Below are 23,320 nucleotides of genomic sequence, written 5' to 3' on the forward strand. Positions count from 1 at the left end.
AAACTTAGTTCTTAACGTTCTGCAAGGTGTTCCGTTTGAACCCCTTCATTCCATTGATATCAAGCTGTTATCTTGGAAAGTTCTGTTTTTAATGGCTATTTTCTCGGCTCGAAGAGTCTGAGTTATCGGCCTTACATTGTGATTCTCCTTATCTGATTTTTCATTCAGACAAGGTAGTTCTGCGTACTAAACCTGGGTTCTTACCTAAGGTAGTCACTAACAGGAATATCAATCAAGAGATTGTTGTTCCATCATTGTGCCCTAACCCTTCCTCAAAGAAGGAACGACTTCTGCACAATCTAGACGTCGTCCGTGCCCTGAAATTTTATTTGCAGGCAACTAAGGATTTTCGTCAAACTTCTTCCCTGTTTGTCGTTTATTCTGGACAAAGGAGAGGTCAAAAAGCTTCGGCTACCTCTCTCTCTTTTTGGCTTTGTAGCATAATACGTTTAGCATATGAGACTGCTGGACAGCAGCCTCCTGAAAGGATTACAGCTCATTCTACTAGAGCTGTGGCTTCCACTTGGGCCTTTAAGAATGAGGCCTCTGTTGAACAGATTTGCAAGGCTGCAACTTGGTCTTCACTTCATACTTTTTCAAAATTCTACAAATTTGACACTTTTGCTTCTTCGGAGGCTGTTTTTGGGAGACAGGTTCTACAGGCAGTGGTTCCTTCTGTGTAAAGATCCTGCCTTTCCCTCCCGTCATCCGTGTACTTTTAGCTTTGGTATTGGTATCCCATAAGTAATGGATGACCCGTGGACTGACTACACTTAACAGGAGAAAACATAATTTATGCTTACCTGATAAATTCCTTTCTCCTGTAGTGTAGTCAGTCCACGGCCCGCCCTGTTGTTTACGGCAGGTCTAAAATTTATCTTAAACTCCAGTCACCACTGCACCCTATAGTTTCTCCTTTCTCGTTTGGTTTCGGTCGAATGACTGGGTATGACGTAGAGGGGAGGAGCTATATAGCAGCTCTGCTTGGGTGATCCTCTTGCACTTCCTGTTAGGGAGGAGATATAATCCCATAAGTAATGGATGACCCGTGGACTGACTACACTACAGGAGAAATGAATTTATCAGGTAAGCATAAATTATGTTTTTATCCTCTTTGTATAGCACACCCATAAACCATAGCACCTCCCTATCTATAACTTTATCTGTATACCCTATTGAAGTCATTTTAAAACTTTTTTAGTATTGACTTAGTCATAAAACCCAAATGTTTTCATGATTCAGAAAGAGCAGGTGATTTTACACAACTGCAATTTACTTCTATTATCTCATTTGTTTTGTTCTCTTGATATTCTCTGTTTAAAAGGATACCTAGGTGTAGACGAATGAGCTGCTGATTGGTTGTTGCACATAAATGCCTGATATTGGCTCACTCAAGGCATTAACTAGCTCCCAGTAGTTTGCTGCTTCTTCAACAAATACAAAGAGAATGAAGCAAATAGGATGATAGAAGTAAACTGTAAATTAAAAAGTATATTCTTTATCTTAATAATGAAAGAAAAACTGTTGGTTTCATGCCCCTTTAAATGCTTTTAGACCAAATAAAGGAAAAAAATGACTGCAATGTCCCTTTTTAAAAAAAAATAAACGCTAGTACATTAAAGAATATATATGTACAGGCATGCCTTGTTTTATTGCGCTTGTTATTGCTCTTTTTAAAAAAAATAAATTAAAGGTATGTGGCAACCCTGTGTCGAGCACATATAAACACACCTATACACACCACTAGCAAAAAGATTGACTCACTGAAGATTTTTTTTAACAATAAAATATTTTTGTTAATTAAAGGGACAGTCGAGTCCAATTTTTTTTTTATTTAATGATTCAAATAGGGCATGCAATTTTAAACAACTTTCACATTTTTACTTTTATCACCAATTTTGCTTTGTTCTCTTGTTATTTTTAGTTGAAAGCTAAACCTAGGAGGTTTATATGCTAATTTCTTAGACCTGTATTTGCCGACTTTGTTACGTTCCCCTTCCTCCGGCCACGCCTACCTAATTCTTACGAAGTTGGTTGTTGGCGTATGCGCTCACTGTAACATTGCTATAATAAAGTGCAAATTGACACTAAATAGCATGCATGCCCCCATGCTGCAGTCGGCAAATATTACAGAAGCGGGTCAAACAGTTTTGGCACTAGCTGGGTCAAGTGGCATACAAATTGATCGTACTTATGTTTTCACAATATACATAGTTACAAGCACTTAGATGTACAAGTACTTAGATGTCCCCCAGAGTGTTTGTAAATATTGATATTATGTTAAATAGGTACGATCCATTTGTCTGCTACCCAGCTAGTGCCCAAATTGTGTAGGTCCTTGTAACTATGTATACTGTGAAAACATAAGTACGATTAATTTGTATGTTGGATGTTTTATTTACTCATTGGGCGTACAGCACCTTTTTTATTTTTTTTCACGATTAATTTTATGCCACCTGACCCAGCTAGTGCCAAAACTGTGTTTAACCTGCTTCTGCAATATTTGCCGACTGCGGCATGGGCACATGCATGCTATTTAGTGTAATTTTGCACTTTATTGTAGCAATGCTGCAGTGAGCGCATGCGTCAACAACCGGCTTTGTAAGAATTTGGTAGGTGTGGCCAGAGGTAGGGGGGACCGTAACGAAGTCGGCCAATAATACAGAACACCACCTCCTAATCTAAATGCATTTTGACAGTTTTTCACCACTAGAGGGCGTTAGTTCATGTGTTTCATATAGATAACATTGAGCTCATGCACATGAATTTACCGAGGAGTGAGCACTGATTGGCTAAAATGCAAGTCTGTCAAAATAACTGAAATAAGGGGGCAGTCTGCAGAGGCTTAGCTACAAGGTAATTACAGAGGTAAAACGTGTATTATAACTGTGTTGGTTATGCAAAACTGGGGAATGGGTAATTAAGGGATTATCTATCTTTTGAAACAAATTCTGGTGTTGGCTGTCCCTTTAGGGACTATGTACATTGTTTCTTTAGACTACAGTATAATGTAAATATATATATATTTTTTTTATATGCACTGGGAAAAAGAAGCTGCAATATCTGAGGTACGCCTGTATATGCATTTTGTGATTGGCTTCGGGCTAATGGCTATCACATGATGCAGTGGGAGGGAAATAGAACTAATTTTAAAATTTGTCAGAAATAAATCTGCTACTCATTTGAAATTCAAACTAAGTGCTTCTGCATTGTCTTTTTAATATGCATTTACCGATTATGCTACATTCCTGTGTTTAGTGGTCCTTTTAATGAAGGTTAGGGTAGGAGGTATTGCTTTCAATAGAAGCACATTTCCTGAGATAGAATGACAGGTGAGGCTGCCACCAGTGCACATGGGTGTCTGCTTGGCATTGTGGCTGCTTTAAGTATCAATTTGGCTATTCACTTACAGTATATGATGCATCAGGAATTGTAAATTGGTACAAAGGTACGGAGAGCTGGATAACACTGAGCAAATAGCAATAAGTTATGATGGACTTGGATAAAGAAGCTATTTGTGTTTGACTGCAGAGGATCTCTTTGTAGTACAATTGTATAGAAACAAACTTTAAAGTGAACTTTTTATATTAATGTGTGCATTGAGGATTCCAGTGATTTAATTGTGACACCGGCCACTTCACTTACAGAAGCTTTTTGTTTGCCAGTTGCTGCAAGAGAAAACTTTCTTTGTAAAGCGATTTTATAGTGTATGTTAATGAGACACAATACAAGCACATGGCTGAGCATATCATTTGTGTACTGGGGCTAATGCGAGTGACCCAGATTTGGCGTTCCTTAACTAATTTGTTCGCTCCCCCACTCCTCTCTTTGTGACATAATGCCCTGTAGACAGGGATGTTATGTACAATTTCAACATAGCACCTTGTATTTCATTTTAAACATTTTAGCTGTTTTGGTTTGTTGTCCTTGAAGTCTTAAAGAATCGTCCTATCCTTGGCACAGAGTAATTAATAAATAATAGAAAAAAATATTTGGGAGCGCTTACTCAAAAGGGCAGGAAACCCCAACATTTTCTTTCATGATAGTTAGAACATACAATTTTAAACAACGTCCCATTTTACTTATTATATTTGCTTCATTCTCTTGTTATCCTTTGAATGAGCAGCATTGCACTACTGGCAGCTCATCAAGTTAATCAATCACAGGGGACAAATGTCTGCAGTCACCAATCGACAGCTAGCTCCCACTAGTGTAGGAAATGTGCGTATCTTTTTTTTTTTTTACCAAGGGATATCAAGAGAACGAAGCACATTTGAAAATAGAAGTCAATTTAAAAGTGTCTTAAAATTACATGCTCTAAATCATCATGCACATTTTATTTTGACTTTCCTGTCCCTTTAAGGGGACAATGTATTCTTGCAAGCAACAGATAAGAATTCATTACATAAAGGCTGAGCTCTCTGCCAACCCCCATTGGGAGGCATATTTCTTATCTGTAGTACAGTGCAAAATCTAGGAGCTATTCATTTGTTGGGATATATAGACAGATAATATACAGCTGCCTCTTGTCATTGGCTTACCTATGTATTCAACTAGCTCCCAGTAGTACATTGCTGCCCCTTCAATACAGGATACCAAAAGAATGAAGCAAAATTGATAATAGAAGTAAATTGGAAAGATGTTTTAAATTGAATGTTCTATCTGAATCCTGAAAAAGTAATTTTGGGTTTCATGTCCCTTTTTAGTCTGCAGATTGGAAGTCCATTACATTAACAATTCTGCATATCTGTCCCTAAATTGCCTTAAAATAAGGTACTACAAAATAATGCAAGTTACGCTAACAAAATGATAGTGGCTAGCATTGTCTTCTCCAGTAAATCCAGATTAGCTCCTCCAAAGGAAAGTGGTGGAGTTTCACTATTGGCAAACAAGGTGTTAATGCACTGCCCTGGTATATTTGTTATGTACAAGGCTGCAGAAACATCTTATAATTAGTGTTTACTGTCGGTTTAATCAGTCATTGGGCAGAAACATGTACAAGCAACTGAGTTTACATGCAATGGCTCTGTTAGTGTGTAGTGATTTAACCAATCTGTCCTGTAATGCTGGCAGCGTATGAGCCTTACGTGTTTTCTGCTCTATGCTTTTGTCTCGTATGTTGCGTATATATCAGGTTGTCAGATCTGCTGTCAGCGTTGGGTGCCATAAAGAATTGAACCGGGAGGGGTGGGGGGGTTGTTTGCTTACAGAGCATAAATGTCACTTCATAACCCTAAAAACGGAAGAATGGTTAGATGCAGTAGGTGGGGAGTTAACACAGCTTGACAACCCATGAGAAAAGACTAACATGTTACTCCTGGGTGCTTATCTTGGGATTTTACACAACACACAAACACAGAGATAGATATGGATATATATAGATATGTGTGTGTATTACCATAATGCATAATTGTCAGTCTTAAAGTGTTGAATACTGTTTATAATCATGGTTTGTCTATGTTAACATTAATCCCAGTAATGCTTTAATAAGTTAAACACAACACTTGCTGTCATCCTGGGATGACGTTGACCTTGGTTTTGATGTGTATAGATTCCAGTACACTGCAGGACTTGCATATTGGAATTGCATTTATAAGCTGTGTTTGTACAGTGACCTCAAATATGCTGTATCTTAGATCAGCACATCTGGTCTGGAAATCTTTGAGCCAGCTGGAGATCAGATTCTCCAAAATCCAAGCACATGAGCTAATTTATTGGGAATCCTTAGTCTGCAAAAATGCATTATTTTTCTTCCTAATTGGAAAGAGTCCACAGCTGCATTCATTACTTTTGGGAAATAAGAACCTGGCCACCAGCAGGAGGCAAAGACAACCCAGCCAAAGGCTTAAATACTCCTCCCACTTCCCTCATCCCCCAGTCATTCTTTGCCTTTTGTCCAAGGAGGTTGGCAGAGAAGTGTCACAATTTGTTTTCTCTTATGGAGGGTACTACTCTTCGCAATGGGACAGGAGTTTTAAGTAGCCCTATAAGCTTCTCAGTGAGGGCCTGGGTGAAAGTTAGAGTCCGGAGATGTAGGGAGAGTTTTCTTTTGCAACACCATCCCGACTCATATTAACAGCTCCTACAGCAATCGGCGTTGACGAGTTTCACAGACTGCTTTTTTTCTCGAGTCCATGTCAGGAACGATGCTACGACCGGTCACACTTGAAGGGCTGTGTTCCTGTTCCACGGCATAGATTCTGGTAAGATCGTTTCACTTTTTATTACATAATAACACAGAAGACAGGGTCACAGTGTGGTGCCTTTTATCGTTATAGAATCAAGGGTTAATATCTCCTTGGGAGAAGTATTGAAAAGGGGGGAATAATAATCTTATGATTATTTGATTTTATGCTGCTTTATGTGTGATGTTATGGGCTCTTAGGCTGTTATGGAATATGCAGGTTTCACTTTGAGAGCCATGCAGCTTACAAGCTTGGCGCGCTTTCTCTCATAGCAGGGACGGTCCTGCATTGTGCACTGATTAATTCCCTCCTTCGTGACTATCAGAGAGGAGTCATACATCTCTGTCCTGTCTGGGTCATAGGTGGCAAGTGCCCCAGCCATTGGGGTATAGAGGTGCCGTTATTTTATTTAAAAAAAAAAGGATGTTTTATCTCTCTAGTTCTTCGGTTATTGCACTAGTGGAGGATTCAGTTTCTTTAGAGGACTGTCCCTCTATTCCTAAAGAGTAATTCCTGTTTATATGGGGAGGAGGCCCTAGTTCCCCCCCCCCACCCAAATTATGTTCCATATGCCTTGATAATGTGATAATATCAAACATGTTTGATATCACAGAGCCATCCACAGAGTTGTCGTTCAGTGAGGTGCGTACCCTACATGTTTGTTATTTCTATACACATGCAGTTTTCCCGTAGCATTGCTGATCCTCAATCTGGGGCCTTTTTTCTCCAGACATTACTGCGCAGTTCAGATGGCGGTGTCTGCGGCCTTAATGCTTTACCTCACCCTGCTAAGCACAAGAGAACGGTTACATATTGCACTCCTTCCCAGAGTACATCAAATCAGGGTTATCCGAGGATGAAGTTTTTTCTGAGGCTTCAAAGTATGAACTTTCTGGGTCAGAGTCTGCTGCCTTTCAACCTCCAGCTGCGGAGGAACCAAACTTTAGTTTTAGGAATTTGCGCTTCTTCTTAAGGAAGTTTTTGCCGAATTCAAGGGTTCCTGAGGTTCATATTGCCTGATGAACCTTTATTTCCGAAATTAAATAGAGTTTAAAGACAGGGTGGTGCCTTCCTTTCTCTGCTCCTGTTCTCCCGGGTATTCTACCTTGGATTGTACAGTTATCATTTTTTTTTATTATCGGTTATTTGTAGAGCACCAACAGATTCCGCAGCGCTATTAACAAAGGCGGAGAAACATTAAATTATGCTTACCTGATAATTTCCTTTTCTTCCATTGGAAAGAGTCCACAGATCCCCACTCTTTTTTTTCTTTTTCCTTTTTTTTTATTCTGGCACATTTTTTTACCCCATTACTTGTACTGTTCCTTGGCAGAATGACAGGGGGATGAGGGAAGTGGGAGGAGTCTTTAAGCGTTTGGCTGAGGTGTCTTTGTCTCCTCCTGGTGGCCAGGTTCTTATTTCCCAAAAGTAATGAATGCAGCTGTGGACTCTTTCCAAAGGAAGAAAAGGAAATGATCAGGTAAGCATAATTTGTTTTTGTTTGCTTTTTTCATTTTTTTTTTTTTATATTTTATTTATGTTTTGAAATAAAAAAGAACACTTGTGACCTTTTTTTCTTTGACTATATTTCTCTTGGCCTGAAAACAGACTTTCATTTCTGTTTATCTATATTTTTAGTTTTTTTAATTTAACAAAAGCAATGTGTTTAAACATGCATGTATACAGGTCAGCAACATACCCTTGTAATATCCCCTCTGGCAGCTAGGTACATACATCCGAGAAAAGGAAGGGTGATGTGCCTCAAACACACTGTGTGGGATTTGTCTGTGTGTGCGCAAGGGAGGGCCTATTCCATAAAGGCACACAGACACTGAATGTTTTATATTTAAGGGGAAGGAGACAAAAAGGCTTTTACTGCTAACACCCCCTTGCCTTTGAGCGGAGGTAAGATATTTAAAGGGATATGAAACACAAAAAAATGTTTCTTTCATGATTTAGAAAGAATATGCAATTTTTAAACAACTTTCCAATTTACTTCTATTATAAAATTTGCTTCATTCTCTTGATATCCTTTGTTGAAAAGTAATATATAAATAGGCTCAGTGGCTGCACATAGATGCTTGTATGATTGGCTCACCCATGTGCATTGCTAATTCTTCAACAAAGAATATCTAAAGAATGAGGCGAATTTGATGGAAGAAAATTGGAATGTTGTTTAAAATGGCATATTCTTTCTTGGTTGTTGAAAATATATGCTTCATGTTATTGGCTCACCCGTTTATAGCTAGCTCCCAGTAGTGCAGTGATGCTCCCTTTAACAAAGGATACCAAGCGAATAAAGCAAATTTGATAATAGAAGTAAAATGTTTATCTGAATCGTGAAAGAAATACGGAGTTTCATGTCCAAATAAATAAATAAATGGACTTATATCGGTTTTTCTTTTTATGTATTTTACGAACAGCTGATTGAGTTGCTGGACCGACCAATTCAACACCAGATATCTGGCAAACATAATTGTAGGTGTTAGTTTTAAAAAATGTTTTTACTATTTTTTTAGTTTAACAGAAACTGCTGTCTTATACTGCAGGTTTCTCTTCCACAAGCATGTTAATTGAGATAGCACATCATAACATTTATACACTAGCTTCTACAAATATGCACATGAACTCATGTCCCTGTGTTAACCTACAGAACTGATTTTCTTCATAAACTGGGAGAATCCACAGCTGCATTCATTACATTTGGGAATTCAGAACCTGGCCACCAGGAGGAGGCAAAGACACCCCAGCCAAAGGCTTAAATACCTCCCCAACTCCCCTCATCCCCCCGTCATTCTTTTCCTTTCGTCACAGGAGGTTAGCAGAGAAGTGTCGGAAGATTTAAGATAGTCTCTTATGGAGGGTAGTACTCTCTGACTGGAGTTTTAAGTAATCCTGTCAGCCTCTCCGTGAGCATGGATGAATGCAGGGAGAGTCTTTCTGCGAAACAATCCCGACTCATGTTAACAGCTCCTTAGCAATCAGCGTTGACGAGTTTCGCTGCTGGCTTTCTTCACTCAAGTCCATGTCAGAAGCAAAGCTACTATCTGCCACACTTGAAGGGCCGTGTTCCTGTTCCACGGCGTAGAACATAACGGCCTTTTTGTTAGCCTGTGCGGCCCTGGTGGCCTTGGAATGCGTTTTTCTGGCCTGCACGGTTTACCTTATGGCTAGGCGTGGTCACATTCTGTTCTCCATTTCCGTATTCCTGACCGTGTGGCGACGGGAGAGCATCTGTTCGCTAGTTGTCTGGGTCACAGGAGGTGGTGAGTGCCCCAGCCATTGGGGGGCGTAAGGTGCTGTATTTTGTTTTCTTTTCTATCCATAATTAATTATCACCAAGTTATGGAGGATTCTGAGTCTTTGGAGACTGATGTCTCTGATTTAGATTCTACTTCTTGCGAAGAGTATGAAATGGCCCGGGTAATCCATGCCCATCAGTTATGTTCTGAATGCCGCTTTAGAGTGCTCTCTTCTCCCGGATCAAGGAACTTAGTCTGCTGAGCCATCTGCCCCTGGGAATCCCATACCCCATGAGGCGCGTCCCCTAGAAACTTCCTTGGCTACGCATTAGGTGTCCCTAATGCCGTTACCCCTTCCCCGGAAGGCGGCTTGTTTCCTCCAGAGGTTACATCACGGTTCCGCATGGCGTTGGCGCATTTACATCTTCCAGAGAGGGTGGTGTTGCTGAGATACTGTCTGTGTTCTGCCAGGGCTTGTCAGGCGTGGGATCGTCTGGGTTAGGTCAGCCATCTGGGGAAATGGTTTCCTCTGAAGCTTCAAGGGTCCAACCCTCAGGACCGGGGTCGTCGCTTGCCTATGCGAAGGTAAGTCTTACTTTTCGTTAGACTGGCGCGCCTTCGTGTCCTGCTGTGGCATGTTTTGGCAGTGTTGGGGGATCCGCGGTCTTCTGTTCCAGATGGCAAGATGGGTTAGACCTGCAGGGTTTCAGTTAATCTCCTTATCGTCTCCATTTTTTTTTTTTTTTTTTTTTTGGGTATCTTATTCCAGTTCTGAGCTTTGAAGGAATGGGGTCTCTGATTGGCTGGTCTTGTTAGTGTACCCATTCTTCTTGGGCATTCACCTGCGGGTGCTGCCTTCTTTTTCTTTGATCCGGTTAGGATGTGTTTTATTTCTTCTGGAAGCTCATGTCTGTTATAATTTTTCCATTGGGAAACATTTCTTCTCTGGAATTTGATACTGCCGATTTTGTGGTTGCTTGAGCACTTCCACAGAAGTCGCATGTTAAGGTTTCAGTACATTGTTCCCAGTACCGGAACATCTTCGGTTTCTACCGGCGCATATTTTTCACTTCTTAGAGAATTAGTTACTGGACTGGCCACAGTGGCCAGATGTTTCTGTCATTCGGTACTTGACCTGTTGAGTCTGCCTACAGCTTACGCTCCATGCCTGTGTGCGGAGGCACTGTGCTGGTTTCGTTTTCCTTCCTTGGGGTGGATTTGGATGGTGTCCCACCATGGCTTAGTGGCGGTCTATGCTTCCTTGAAACCTGAAGGTCAAGAGTTTAAATACAGCTGTGGCTGTAATTTCTTCATGCTGGTCTTGCAAATACCCTTGCCTAAGGCATCTTTATCCATAGTATCCAAGTGATGATGGGAGGTACTTTTCTTCCTCTGTTCAGTGGGGGTGTCCCCCCTGCCTTGAGTGCAGGATGTTAGTGAAGGGAGGAATTTGTTGTGACATGAAATCTCTGTACTTTTCAATGGAGGGTCTCTTTGGGAGTACCCTTAGAGGCCCATTTATCAAGCTCCGTATGGAGCTTGAGGGCCTGTGTTTCTGGCGAGTCTTCAGACTAAACACCGCTGCTCCATAACCCTGTCCGTCTGCTCTGATGAGGCGGACAGGAATCGCTACAATACAACCCAATAGAGTACGATCGGGTTGATTGACACCTCCTTGCTGGCAGTCAATTGGCCTCGAGTCTGCAGGGGGCGGCGTTGCACCAGCAGCTCTTGTGAGCTGCTGGTGCAATGCTGAATACGGAGAGCGTATTGCTCTCCGCATTCATCGATTTCTGTCGGACCTGATCCGCACTGTCGGATCAGGTCCAACAGACCTATATTTCGGCCTCTTTGTCTTCGGGAAGGGGGCTGCGTCTGGGTCCTGAATCCGAGCTTTTTGGGGGGGGGGCTGGTTACCTCCTTTTTCCTTCCTGGAAGTCTTGATAGGGGAATTTTATTTCCTTTTGTCCTTTTTGGGCATTATCAGTGACTTTTGGTGCTGGGTCCATTGCCGGGAATGAGGGTCAGGGATCTGTCCGATCTATTGATCTTTGGCCGCGTATCATAGTTTGATATTGTGAGCCTTCCTTAAGAGGAGGTTTCGTGGTAGATCCTTCTCTGCAGGTAGTTTCTCTACTGTTTTTCCGGTTTCTGATCTTTTCTTTCCGGTCCTTTTTTGGGAAGGAGTTGTTCAGTACTCTTGGAGTCCAGCTTCTTTGAGGATGGTCCTGTGCAGTCTAATGCCTAGGGTTGGCGACTTGGGCCGCTAAATCCTCCGTTGCTGCAGGACGCCTATGGCTTTGGAGGAGTATATTCAGATATTTTGATACTGTTTCAGCGGCTTCCGGGGACAGTTTTGTCTTTGGTGGTTCTTTCCTCGGTGCGAGTTGGCACTCTGCGTAGGGGAGGGGTTTTCCTTCTCCCTTTCAGTCTCAGGGCATTAATTAATCCTTGGTTTCTATGCAGATAAGGATTTCTCCATTTGCCCTGTTGGGTGGTAGGGTTTTATTCATTGGTTTTGCCTTGTTTCATTCTGGGTTACTCTTTTGTAGTTACCTTTTGGGGTTTCTTTCTCCCTAGTCTCTTATCTAAGTCCTTTTTCTTCCCTTCTTGGGGAATGTGGATGTTCCCCTTACTTTTGTTAGGGGGCGAGTTTGTTTTGTGGGCTGAGTACCTGCGTGACTTTGTTTCCTCAGGGGCTTTTTGGTCCGGTCAAGTCTAATAACCTGAGCAGTCTCTAGCAAAGGCCTTGCTGGTTCTAACTGTTGGGCAGATACTTGGGCTGTTTCTTTTTGTCCCTTTGGCTTCTAGTGGAGCAGTTTTCTTGTAGGGAGTTTAGGTGTTTTCAGGCTGTGGTGCCCTCAGAATGGGCCGCCTTTTGTACCCGCCCGTTTTGCGTTCAGTGTCCTCTATATAGCTTGGGTATTTGTTTCCCAAAAGTAATGAATGCAGCTGTGGACTCTCCCCGTCTGAAGAAAAGAAAACTATCAGGTAAGCATAATTTGTTTTTCTTCATAAATGGGGAGAGTCCACAGCTTTGTGTTTTTGTATGGGGCGGCTGTAATTTTTGTTTTTTTGTTCTTCTGGCACCTTTTTCACCCTGATATTTCTCCTACTGTTCCTTGTTCCCTTGGCAGAATGACTGGGGGTTGAGGGAAGTAGGGGAGGTATTTAAGCCTTTGGCTGGGGTGTCTTTGCCTCCTCCTAGTGGCCAGGTTCTGAATTCCCAAAAGTAATGAATGCAGCTGTGGACTCTCCCCGTCTGAAGAAAAGAAAATGATCAGGTAAGCATAATTTAAATTTTTTGTGATGGTTTGGATAAAGTTTTCATTAGTGAATCATTGCCTTGTGGTATGCATCATTCAACAAAATGTGTTCAAGATATGACTTATTTCCTCTAAAAAAAAATAATAATAATAAAATATAATATAACCTTGACAAGGGTCACTTTTAGTCTTGTGCACCTTCTGTGTGAATGATAAACAAGATTTAGCAAACACCCACATAGTCAAAGGTAAGAATTCTGCCAATAGGGAATTAATCAGATTTGTTTTGCTGTTTGTTTTGGGGTTTTTTTGGTACTGGAAATATTCCTTTTGAAATAATATCCATCCTGTTGTGCAACTGATTTCCTGATCAGTCCACAGGTTTTAAATATTAAAAAGGACATAAAACCATCGGAAACTCCCACGGAACACCTATATATTCATCCCAATAAAACCCAAAATTGTTCTTTTCAGATAGAGCATCAACTTAACATCCTTTCCAATTTAAGATGATCAAATATTGCTTATTTTTTTATCATTTGAAGGAGCAGAGCAATGTAAGCCAACTAAACACATCTGGTGAGCCAATGACAAAAGGCATAGGTGCAGCCACCAATTAACAGCTAGCTCCCAAGTAGTGCACTGCTGCTCCTGAGCCTACCTAGGTATACTTTCTTTCATGTAATTAGCAAGAGTCCATGAGCTAGTGACGTATGGGATATACATTCCTACCAGGAGGGGCAAAGTTTCCCAAACCTTAAAATGCCTATAAATACACCCCTCACCACACCCACAATTCAGTTTTACAAACTTTGCCTCCTATGGAGGTGGTGAAGTAAGTTTGTGCTAGATTCTACGTTGATATGCGCTCCGCAGCAAGTTGGGGCCCGGTTTTCCTCTCAGCGTGCAGTGAATGTCAGAGGGATGTGAGGAGAGTATTGCCTATTTGAATTCAATGATCTCCTTCTACGGGGTCTATTTCATAGGTTCTCTGTTATCGGTCGTGGAGATTCATCTCTTACCTCCCTTTTCAGATCGACGATATACTCTTTTATATATATATATATATATATATATATATATATATATATATATATATATATATATACCATTACCTCTGCTGATTTTCGTTTCAGTACTGGTTTGGCTTTCTACAAACATGTAGATGAGTGTCCTGGGGTAAGTAAGTCTTATTTTCTGTGACACTCTAAGCTATGGTTGGGCACTTTTTTATAAAGTTCTAAATATATGTATTCAAACATTTATTTGCCTTGACTCAGGATGTTCAACATTCCTTTTTTTCAGACAGTCAGTTTCATATTTGGGATAATGCATTTGAACCAATCATTTTTTCTTACCTTAAAAAATTAGACTTTTTCCCTGTGGGCTGTTAGGCTCGCGGGGGCTGAAAATGCTTCATTTTATTGCGTCATTCTTGGCGCGGACTTTTTTGGCGCAAAAAATCTTTTCTGTTTCCGGCGTCATACGTGTCGCCGGAAGTTGCGTCATTTTTTTGACGTTCTTTTGCGCCAAAAATGTCGGCGTTCCGGATGTGGCGTCATGTTTGGCGCCAAAAGCATTTTGGCGCCAAATAATGTGGGCGTCTTATTTGGCGCTAAAAAAAAATATATGGGCGTCGCTTTTGTCTCCACATTATTTAAGTCTCATTATTTATTGCTTCTGGTTGCTAGAAGCTTGTTCACTGGCATTTTTTTCCCATTCCTGAAACTGTCATTTAAGGAATTTGATCAATTTTGCTTTATATGTTGTTTTTTCTTTTACATATTGCAAGATGTTCCACGTTGCAACTGAGTCAGAAGATACTTCAGGAAAATTACTGCCCGGTGCTGGAGCTACCAAGCTAAGTGTATCTGCTATACATTTTTGGTATCTGTTTCTCCAGCTGTTGTTTGTATTGCATGTCATGACAAACGTATTAATGCAGATAAAATTTCCTTTAGTACTGTTACATTACCTGTTGCTGTTCCGTCAACATCTAATTTTCAGAGTGTTCCTGATAACATAAGAGATTTTATTTTTTAAATCCATTAAGAAGGCTATGTCTGTTATTTCTCCTTCTAGTTTACATAAAAGTCTTTTAAAACTTCTCTTTTTTCAGATGAATTTTTAAATGAACATCATCATTCTGATACTGATAATGGTTCTTCTGGTTCAGAGGTTTCTGTCTCAGAGGTTGATGCTGATAAATCTTTGTATTTGTTCAAGATGGAATTTATTCGTTCTTTATTTTAAGAAGTATTAATTGCATTAGAAATGGAGGATTCTGGTCCTCTTGATACTAAATCTAAACGTTTAAATAAGGTTTTTAAATCTCCTGTAGTTATTAAAGAAGTGTTTAATCTCCCTGATGCTATTTCTGAAGTAATTTCCAGGGAATGGAATAATTTGGGTAATTCTTTTACTCCTTCTAAACGTTTAAGCAATTATATCCTGTGCCATCTGACAGATTAGAGTTTTTTGGGACAAAATCCCTAAGGTTATGGGGTTGTCTCTACTCCTGCTAAATGTACTACTATTCCTACGGCAGATAGTACTTCATTTAAGGATCCTTTAGATAGGAAAATTGAATCCTTTCTAAGAAAAGCTTACTTATGTTCAGGTAATCTTCTTAGACCTGCTATATTTTTAGTGGATGTTGCTGCAGCTTCAACTTTTTGGTTAAGAAGCTTTAGCGCAACAAGTCACAGATCATAATTTTATAGCATAACATGCTAATCATTTTATTGGTGATACCATCTTTTGATGTCATTAGAGTTGATGCCAGGTATATGTCTCTAGCTATTTTAGCTAGAAAAGCTTTATGGATTAAACTTGGAATGCTGATATGTCTTCTAAGTCAACTTTGCTTTCCCTTTCTTTCCAGGGTAATAAATTATTATCTCAACTGTTAGGAGCGGTATCAGTTTGGAAACTATTTCCAGTTTGGAATATATCCAAGCCTTATAGAAACCTATAGCCAGCTCCTAAGTACCCATGTAGGTGCGGCCCTTATTCCAGCTCAGCTGGTATGGGGTAGATTACGTTTTCTTCAAAGAAATTTGGATCAATTCCGTTCTCAATCTCTGGTTTCAGAACATTGTTTCAGAAAGGTACAGAATTGGCTTCATGTTAAGGCCTCCTGCTAAGAGATTTTTTTCTTTCCCGTGTCCCAGTTAACACAGCAAAGGCTCAGCATTTCTGAAATGTGTTTCAGATCTAGAGTTGGCTGGAGTAATTATGCCAGTTCCAGTTCTGGAACAGGGGCTGGGGTTTTATTTTATCTCTTCATTGTACCTAAGAAGGTCAATTCCTTCAGACCAGTTCCGGATCTATCAATATTGAATCGTTATGTAAGGATACCAACATTCAAGATGGTTACTGTAGGACTATCCTGCCTTTTGTTTAGCAAGGGCATTATATGTCTACAATAGATTTACAGGATGTGTATCTGCATATTCCGATTCATCCAGATCACTTTTAGTGTCTGAGATTCTCTTTTTAGACAAGCATTACCAGTTTTGTGGCTCTACCGTTTGGCCTAGCCTCAGTTCCAAGAATTTTTTTCAAAGGTTCTCGGTGCCCTTCTTTCTGTAATCAGAGAACAGGGTTTTGGTATTTCCTTATTTGGACGATATCTTGGTACTTGCTCAGTCTTCTCATTTTTGAAGAATCTCATACGAATTGACTTGTGTTGTTTCTTCAAGTTCATGGTTGGAGGATCAATTTACCAATCCGTTCATTGATTCCTCAGACAAGGGTAACCTTTTTAGGTTTCTAGATAGATTCAGTGTCTATGACTCTGTCCTTGTCAGACAAGAGAAGTTTAACATTGATATCAGCTTGTCAAAACCTTCAGTCACAATCATTCCCTTTTGGTAGCCTTATGCATGGAAATTTTAGGTCTTAGGACTGCCGCATCAGATGCGATCTCCTTTGCTCGTTTTCACATGCGACCTCTTCAGCTCTGTATGCTGAACCAATGGTGCAGGGATTACTCAAAGATATCTCAATTAATATCTTTAAACCGATTATACGACACTCTCTGACATGGTGGACAGATCACCATCGTTTAGTTCAGGGGGCTTCTTTGTTCTTCCGACCTGGACTATGATCTCAACAGATGCAAGTCTTTCAGGTTGGGGAGCTGTGTGGGGGTATCTGACAGCACAAGGGGTTTGGGAATCTCAGGAGGTGAGATTTCCGATCAATATTTTGGAACTCCGTGCAATTTTCAGAGCTCTTCAGTCTTGGTCTCTTCTGAAGAGAGAGTTGTTCATTTGTTTTCAGATAGACAATGTCACAACTGTGGCATACATGAATCATCAAGGAGGGACTCACAGTCCTCTGGCTATGAAAGAAGTATTTCGAATTTTGGTTTGGGCGGAATCCAGCTCCTGTCTAATCTCTGCGGTTCTTATCCCAGGTATGGACAATTGGAAAGCGGATTATCTCAGTCGCCAAACGTTGCACCTGGGCGAATGGTCTCTTCACCCAGAGGTATTTCCTCAGATTGTTCAAATGTGGGAACTCCCAGAAATAGATCTGATGGCTTCTCATCTAAACAAGAAACTTCCCTGGTATCTGTCCGGATCCCGGGATCCTCGGGCGGAGGCAGTGGATGCATTATCTCTTCCTTACAAGTGTCATCCTGCCTATATCTTTCCGCCTCTAGTTCTTCTTCCAAGGGTATTTTCCAATATTCTAAAGGAATGCTCGTTTGTCCTGCTGGTAGCTCCAGCATGGTCTCACAGGTTTTGGTATGCGGATCTTGTCCGGATGGCCTCTTGCCAGCTGTGGACTCTTCCGTTAAGACCAGTCTTTCTGTCTCAAGGTTCTTTTTTCCATCAGGATCTCATTACCTTAATTTTAAGGTATGGAGTTTGAACGCTTGATTCTTGGTCAAAGAGGTTTCTCTGACTCTGTGATTGATACTATGTGACAGGCTCGTAAATCTGTATCTAGAGAGATATATTATAGAGTCTGGAAGACTTATATTTCTTAGTGTCTTTCTCATCTTTTTTCTTGGCATTCTTTTTGAATACCGAGAATTTTACAGTTTCTTCAGGATGGTTTAGATAAAGGTTTGTCCGCAAGTTCCTTGAAAGACAAATCTCTGCTCTTTCTGTTCTTTTTCACAGAAGGATTGCTAATCTTCCTGATATTCATTGTTTTGTACAACCTTTGGTTCGTATAAAACCTGTCATTAAGTCAATTTCTCCTCCTTGGAGTTTGAATTTGGTTCTGGGGGCTCTTCAAGCTCCTCCTTTTGAACCCATGCATTCTTTGGTCGTTATATTACTTTCTTGGAAAGTTTTGTTTCTTTGGCCATCTCTTCTGCCAGAAGAGTCTCTGAATTATCTACTCTTTTTTGTGAGTCTCCTTTTCTGATTTTGCATCAGGATAAGGCGGTACTGCGAACTTCTTTTGAATTTTTTCCCTAAGGTTGTGAATTCTAACAACATTAGTAGAGAAATTGTGGTTCCTTCATTATGTCCTAATCCTATGAATTCTAAGGAGAAATCATTGCTTTCTTTGGATGCTGTTAGAGCTTTGTAATATTATGTTGAAGCTACTAAGTCTTTCCGAAAGACTTCTAGTCTATTTGTCATCTTTTCCGGTTCTAGAAAAGGCCAGAAAGCTTCTGCCATTTCTTTGGCATCTTGGTTGAAATCTTTAATTCATTTTGCCTATGTTGAGTCGGGTAACACTCCGCCTCAAAGGATTACAGCTCATTCTACTAGGTCAGTTTCTACTTCCTGGGCGTTTAGGAATGAAGCTTCGGTTGATCAGATTTGCAAAGCAGCAACTTGGTCCTCTTTGCATACTTTTACTGAATTCTACCATTTTGATGTGTTTTCTTCTTCTGAAGCAGTTTTTGGTAGAAACGTATTTCAGGCAGTGGTTTCAGTTTGAATCTTCTGCTTATGTTTTTTCATTAACATTTTATTCTGGGTGTGGATTATTTTCAGCAGGAATTGGCTGTCTTTATTTTATCCCTCCCTCTCTAGTGACTCTTGCGTGGAAAGATCCACATCTTGGGTAATCATTATCCCATACGTCACTAGCTCATGGACTCTTGCTAATTACATGAAAGAAAACATAATTTATGTAAGAACTTACCTGATAAATTCATTTCTTTCATATTAGCAAGAGTCCATGAGGCCCGCCCTTTTTTGTGGTGGTTTTGATTTTTTTCTATAAAGCACAATTATTCCAATTCCTTATTTTATATGCTTTCGCACTTTTTTCTTATCACCCCACTTCTTGGCTATTCGTTAAATTGAATTGTGGGTGTGGTGAGGGGTGTATTTATAGGCATTTTAAGGTTTGGGAAACTTTGCCCCTCCTGGTAGGAATGTATATCCCTTACGTCACTAGCTCATGGACTCTTGCTAATATGAAAGAAATGAATTTATCAGGTAAGTTCTTACATAAATTATGTTTTTTCTACAAAGGATACAAAAGGAATGACACAAATTAGCTAATAGAAGTAAATGGAAAGTTTTTTTTTTTTTAGTTTTTTTTATTTTGTGCTTTGCCTGAATCATGAGAGAAATTTTATTGATTTATGTCCTTTTTTTCAATCTTGCTCATGATTATGCGAAGAATCCAATTCCCAAAGTTCCCCCTTCATACTGTGTACATGGATGTGTTATCACACTCACACATTATTTTTTTATAGATTTCATGTTTATTACCTTCCCTACTGGGAATTTCAGAGAAAAATTTGCCCAAAATACCGTAGATTTTTTTTTAGCAATTTTGCAAACACTACACTTAAACAGAAATCGAGCCTTGGCTTTTTTTGCCTTTATTTTGTAGTAGACAACCCAATGTATTGACTTAGGCTTATTTTGGTATATTTCATGCCACCATTTCCTTGCCAAATGTGATCATAAAAAAAAATTAACTTTCGCAAACTTTGGGTTCGTCATTTGCATACTGCTTGTGAAATCATGACACACATGATTGTAAAACCTTCTCTGGGATCCTCTTTGTTCGAAAATAGCAGACCTACATGGCTTTGCCATTGGTGTTTGGTAATTAGTAGGCCTCTAATTGCACCTGCACCCCACACTTAATTAGCTGGTAAGGGAAATAGTATAGTAATGTAGGTATTACCCTTGTACCTGCAAATTCCCATCTCCCTGATCCATCCCAAAAAGCTCTCTTCTCCCTCCCTCACCCACACACATCCCCACCATCTAAGGTAATAGGCAATTTAGTATTATTAGTATTAGTATTATTATTATATTCTTTGCAGTGTAGTGATCTTTCCTCCACTCTCCCCCTCCCACTAATGGCGGACATCTTTGGTAGTTTTTTTTTTTTTTAAATGTATGATTTTGTTCTGTGGTTTAGTGGTCCAACCACCCCGTGATCATTTATGATTACTGCCCCCACATCCAATTTCTCTTTTTCTGTAGTGCAGCACCCTATCCATATCTCTCCCTTCTAAATATTTTTCTGTAGCATAGGGTCCATCCCACGCCATCTCCCCTCTGCCCACCCACCTCCCGCTGGCATCAACAGGGATCAGATGGTGACACAGTGTCACTAACGTTCTGGCAATCTGTTTTCGTATGGTAATAGAGCACCAGTCATGCTCCTTTTCTATATGAAGTTAGATGCTTGAACCACAGTATCCGCAAGTCTCGGTTGTCACTTGGCAACGGAGACTGCTTGGTCTTCCAGCAGTATGGACTTTGATCTACATTATGCGGTACGATGGGCTATGTACCGCATGACTTAAATCTACATACATTTAGCCCAAGGGGTTGAAAAACCTGTGTCAGGTACACAGGCCTGCCCCTTGGGCAGGGTGAGAGGGGCCCTCTTTGGGGGGGTGAGGGTATACGAAGGTGCAATGCACAGCCTATATTTAGTTATGAAAAAGTGTTTGTAGAACACCTCTTGTCCTGTTACCATAAAATGTTTTGTTCTTTATATAGGAGATACTGAATGTTGGGGCAGGGTGTGTGCCGTGAACTTTTTGGATTTATCAAGTTTATGTGAATGTGGGAAGTAAGGAATAAGGTAAAATCTTGGCACCTGTTAGATATAAACAGGGAAAATCCTGTAACATATGAATGTCCCAGGCATAAATATACAATTTGTGGAGGGCCACATTGTAACTCGTAGGCCTTACTGTTTTGTTCTCAGTTCAGAACTTGTTGCATGTTTCAGAAATTACTAAAATTTATAACTTGCAGAGATAAACTTTTTAGCTTATACTGGAAATGTAGATCTGCAAACAATTTAGGTTATTTAGATAGTTTGTGATTGTGTGTGTATGTGTTTGTTTTAAAAGTATATAATTTGTCTATTGCAGGTGACATTAGAGAAGGTCCTTGGTATCACAGTGTCAGCTGGAAGAAGTTTATCCTGTGACCCGAAGACTGGCCTTGTTGCTTATCCAGCTGGGTGAGTCTTAGACTTGACAAAGATACTATACAATATTCAGAACAATGCTGCCCCTGTTTTGTTTTTGTTTTTTTGGGGGGGGCAGCTCTGACACAATCACTAAGAGTGCAAAATGATTATCTCTACTTTAATCAAAATTGGCTGCCTATTTCACACACTTGATTCAACCCTATTGTGCTTTCCAAAAGTACACACTTTATGGATAAAAACCTATTGTGGATTTCTATTTTGCTTAAAGGATGCATCTTATTTTTTCACAAAAATATTTCGTTTTCATTCTTCATCATTTTTAAATTTTTTTTAAAAGGAATATAAGTTGTAATTAACAATGTCCCATGTGTCCTGAACCCACATATTCCAAACGTGTATTATCCAATTATGGGCACAGTCCATAAACTTTTAATAGGTCTGTGCATATACGGAGTTTTTTTTTAATGGAACTAAAGTTCTCTATCTCAGCTATCAAGGCTTAGGAACCCCATTTAAGTATAGATCTATATATCATTATGTTAAAAACCTTGAGAAATTATAAAATTCTACATGATGCAATACATGAAAATAATTGTCCAGGAATTGGTTTCAGAGATCTCCTTTTCTTTCATTTAATTAGCAAGAGTCCATGAGCTAGTGACGTATGGGATATACATTCCTACCAGGAGGGGCAAAGTTTCCCAAACCTCAAAATGCCTACAAATACACCCCTCACCACACCCACAATTCAGTTTTACAAACTTTGCCTCCCGTGGAGGTGGTTCCTTTTGGCCATCTCTTCTGCTAGAAGAGTTTCTGAGTTATCTGCTCTTTCTTGTGAATCTCCTTTTCTGATTTTTCATCAGGATAAGGCAGTGTTGCGGACTTCATTTAAATTTTTACCTAAGGTTGTGAATTCTAACAACATTAGTAGAGAAATTGTTGTTCCTTCATTATGTCCTAATCCTAAGAATTCAAAGGAGAGATCTTTACATTCTTTGGATGTAGTAAGAGCTTTGAAATATTATGTTGAAGCTACTAAAGATTTTAGAAAGACTTCTAGTCTATTTGTTATCTTTTCTGGTTCCAGAAAAGGTCAGAAGGCCTCCGCCATTTCTTTGGCGTCTTGGTTAAAGTCTTTGATTTATCATGCTTATGTAGAGTCGGGTAAATCCCCGCCTCAAAGAATTACGGCTCATTCTACTAGGTCAGTTTCTACTTCCTGGGCGTTTAGGAATGAAGCTTCTTATGATCAGATTTGCAAAGCAGCAACTTGGTCTTCTTTTCATACTTTTACTAAATTCTACCATTTTGATGTGCTTCTTCTGAAGCTTCTACTTCAGGCAGCTGTTTCAGTTTGATTCTTCTGCTTATAATTTCATTATTTGAGATTAAAAACTTTTGTTTTGGGTTGTGGATTATTATTTTTCAGCGGAATTGGCTGTCTTTATTTTATCCCTCCCTCTCTAGTGACTCTTGCGTGGAAGTTCCACATCTTGGGTATTTATTATCCCATACGTCACTAGCTCATGGACTTCTTGCTAATTACATGAAAGAAAACATAATTTATGTAAGAACTTACCTGATAAATTCATTTCTTTCATATTAGCAAGAGTCCATGAGGCCCACCCTTTTTTTGTGGTGGTTATGATTTTTTTGTATAAAGCACAATTATTCCAATTCCTTATTTTGATGCTTTCGCTCCTTTCTTATCACCCCACTTCTTGGCTATTCGTTAAACTGAATTGTGGGTGTGGTGAGGGGTGTATTTGTAGGCATTTTGAGGTTTGGGAAACTTTGCCCCTCCTGGTAGGAATGTATATCCCATACGTCACTAGCTCATGGACTCTTGCTAATATGAAAGAAATGAATTTATCAGGTAAGTTCTTACATAAATTATGTTTTTCTCTTGTAAAGGTGTATCCAGTCCACGGGTTCATCCATTACTTGTGGGATGTTCTCCTTCCCAACAGGAAGCTGCAAGAGGACACCCACAGCAGAGCTGTCTATATAGCTCCTCCCCTAACTGCCACCCCCAGTCATTCTCTTGCAGCTCTCGACAAGAAAGGAAGTATCAAGAGATATGTGGTGACTTAGTGTAGTTTTTACCTTCAATCAAGAGTTTGTTATTTTTAAACGGTACCGGTGTTGTACTGTTTTACTCTCAGGCAGAAATTGGAAGAAGAATCTGCCTGGAGGTTGATGATCTTAGCGGTTGGTAACTAAGGTCCAT

At 39.9% G+C, this 23,320-nt stretch overlaps 1 protein-coding gene across 2 annotated transcripts in view; it reads left to right on the forward strand.

Moving 5' to 3' along the window:
• The window catches only part of MAPKBP1 (mitogen-activated protein kinase binding protein 1), a 569,961-nt gene that overhangs the window by 191,709 nt on the left and 354,932 nt on the right, over positions 1 to 23,320 (forward strand). For both annotated transcript variants that reach the window (XM_053697823.1, XM_053697824.1), the window contains exon 3: positions 21,026 to 21,117. In XM_053697823.1, the coding sequence (XP_053553798.1) occupies positions 21,026 to 21,117 (92 nt within the window). The remainder of the gene's footprint in view (positions 1 to 21,025; positions 21,118 to 23,320) is intronic.

Source organism: Bombina bombina, chromosome 1 (assembly GCF_027579735.1).
Source record: "Bombina bombina isolate aBomBom1 chromosome 1, aBomBom1.pri, whole genome shotgun sequence".
In the NCBI taxonomy this organism is placed as follows: domain Eukaryota; kingdom Metazoa; phylum Chordata; class Amphibia; order Anura; family Bombinatoridae; genus Bombina; species Bombina bombina.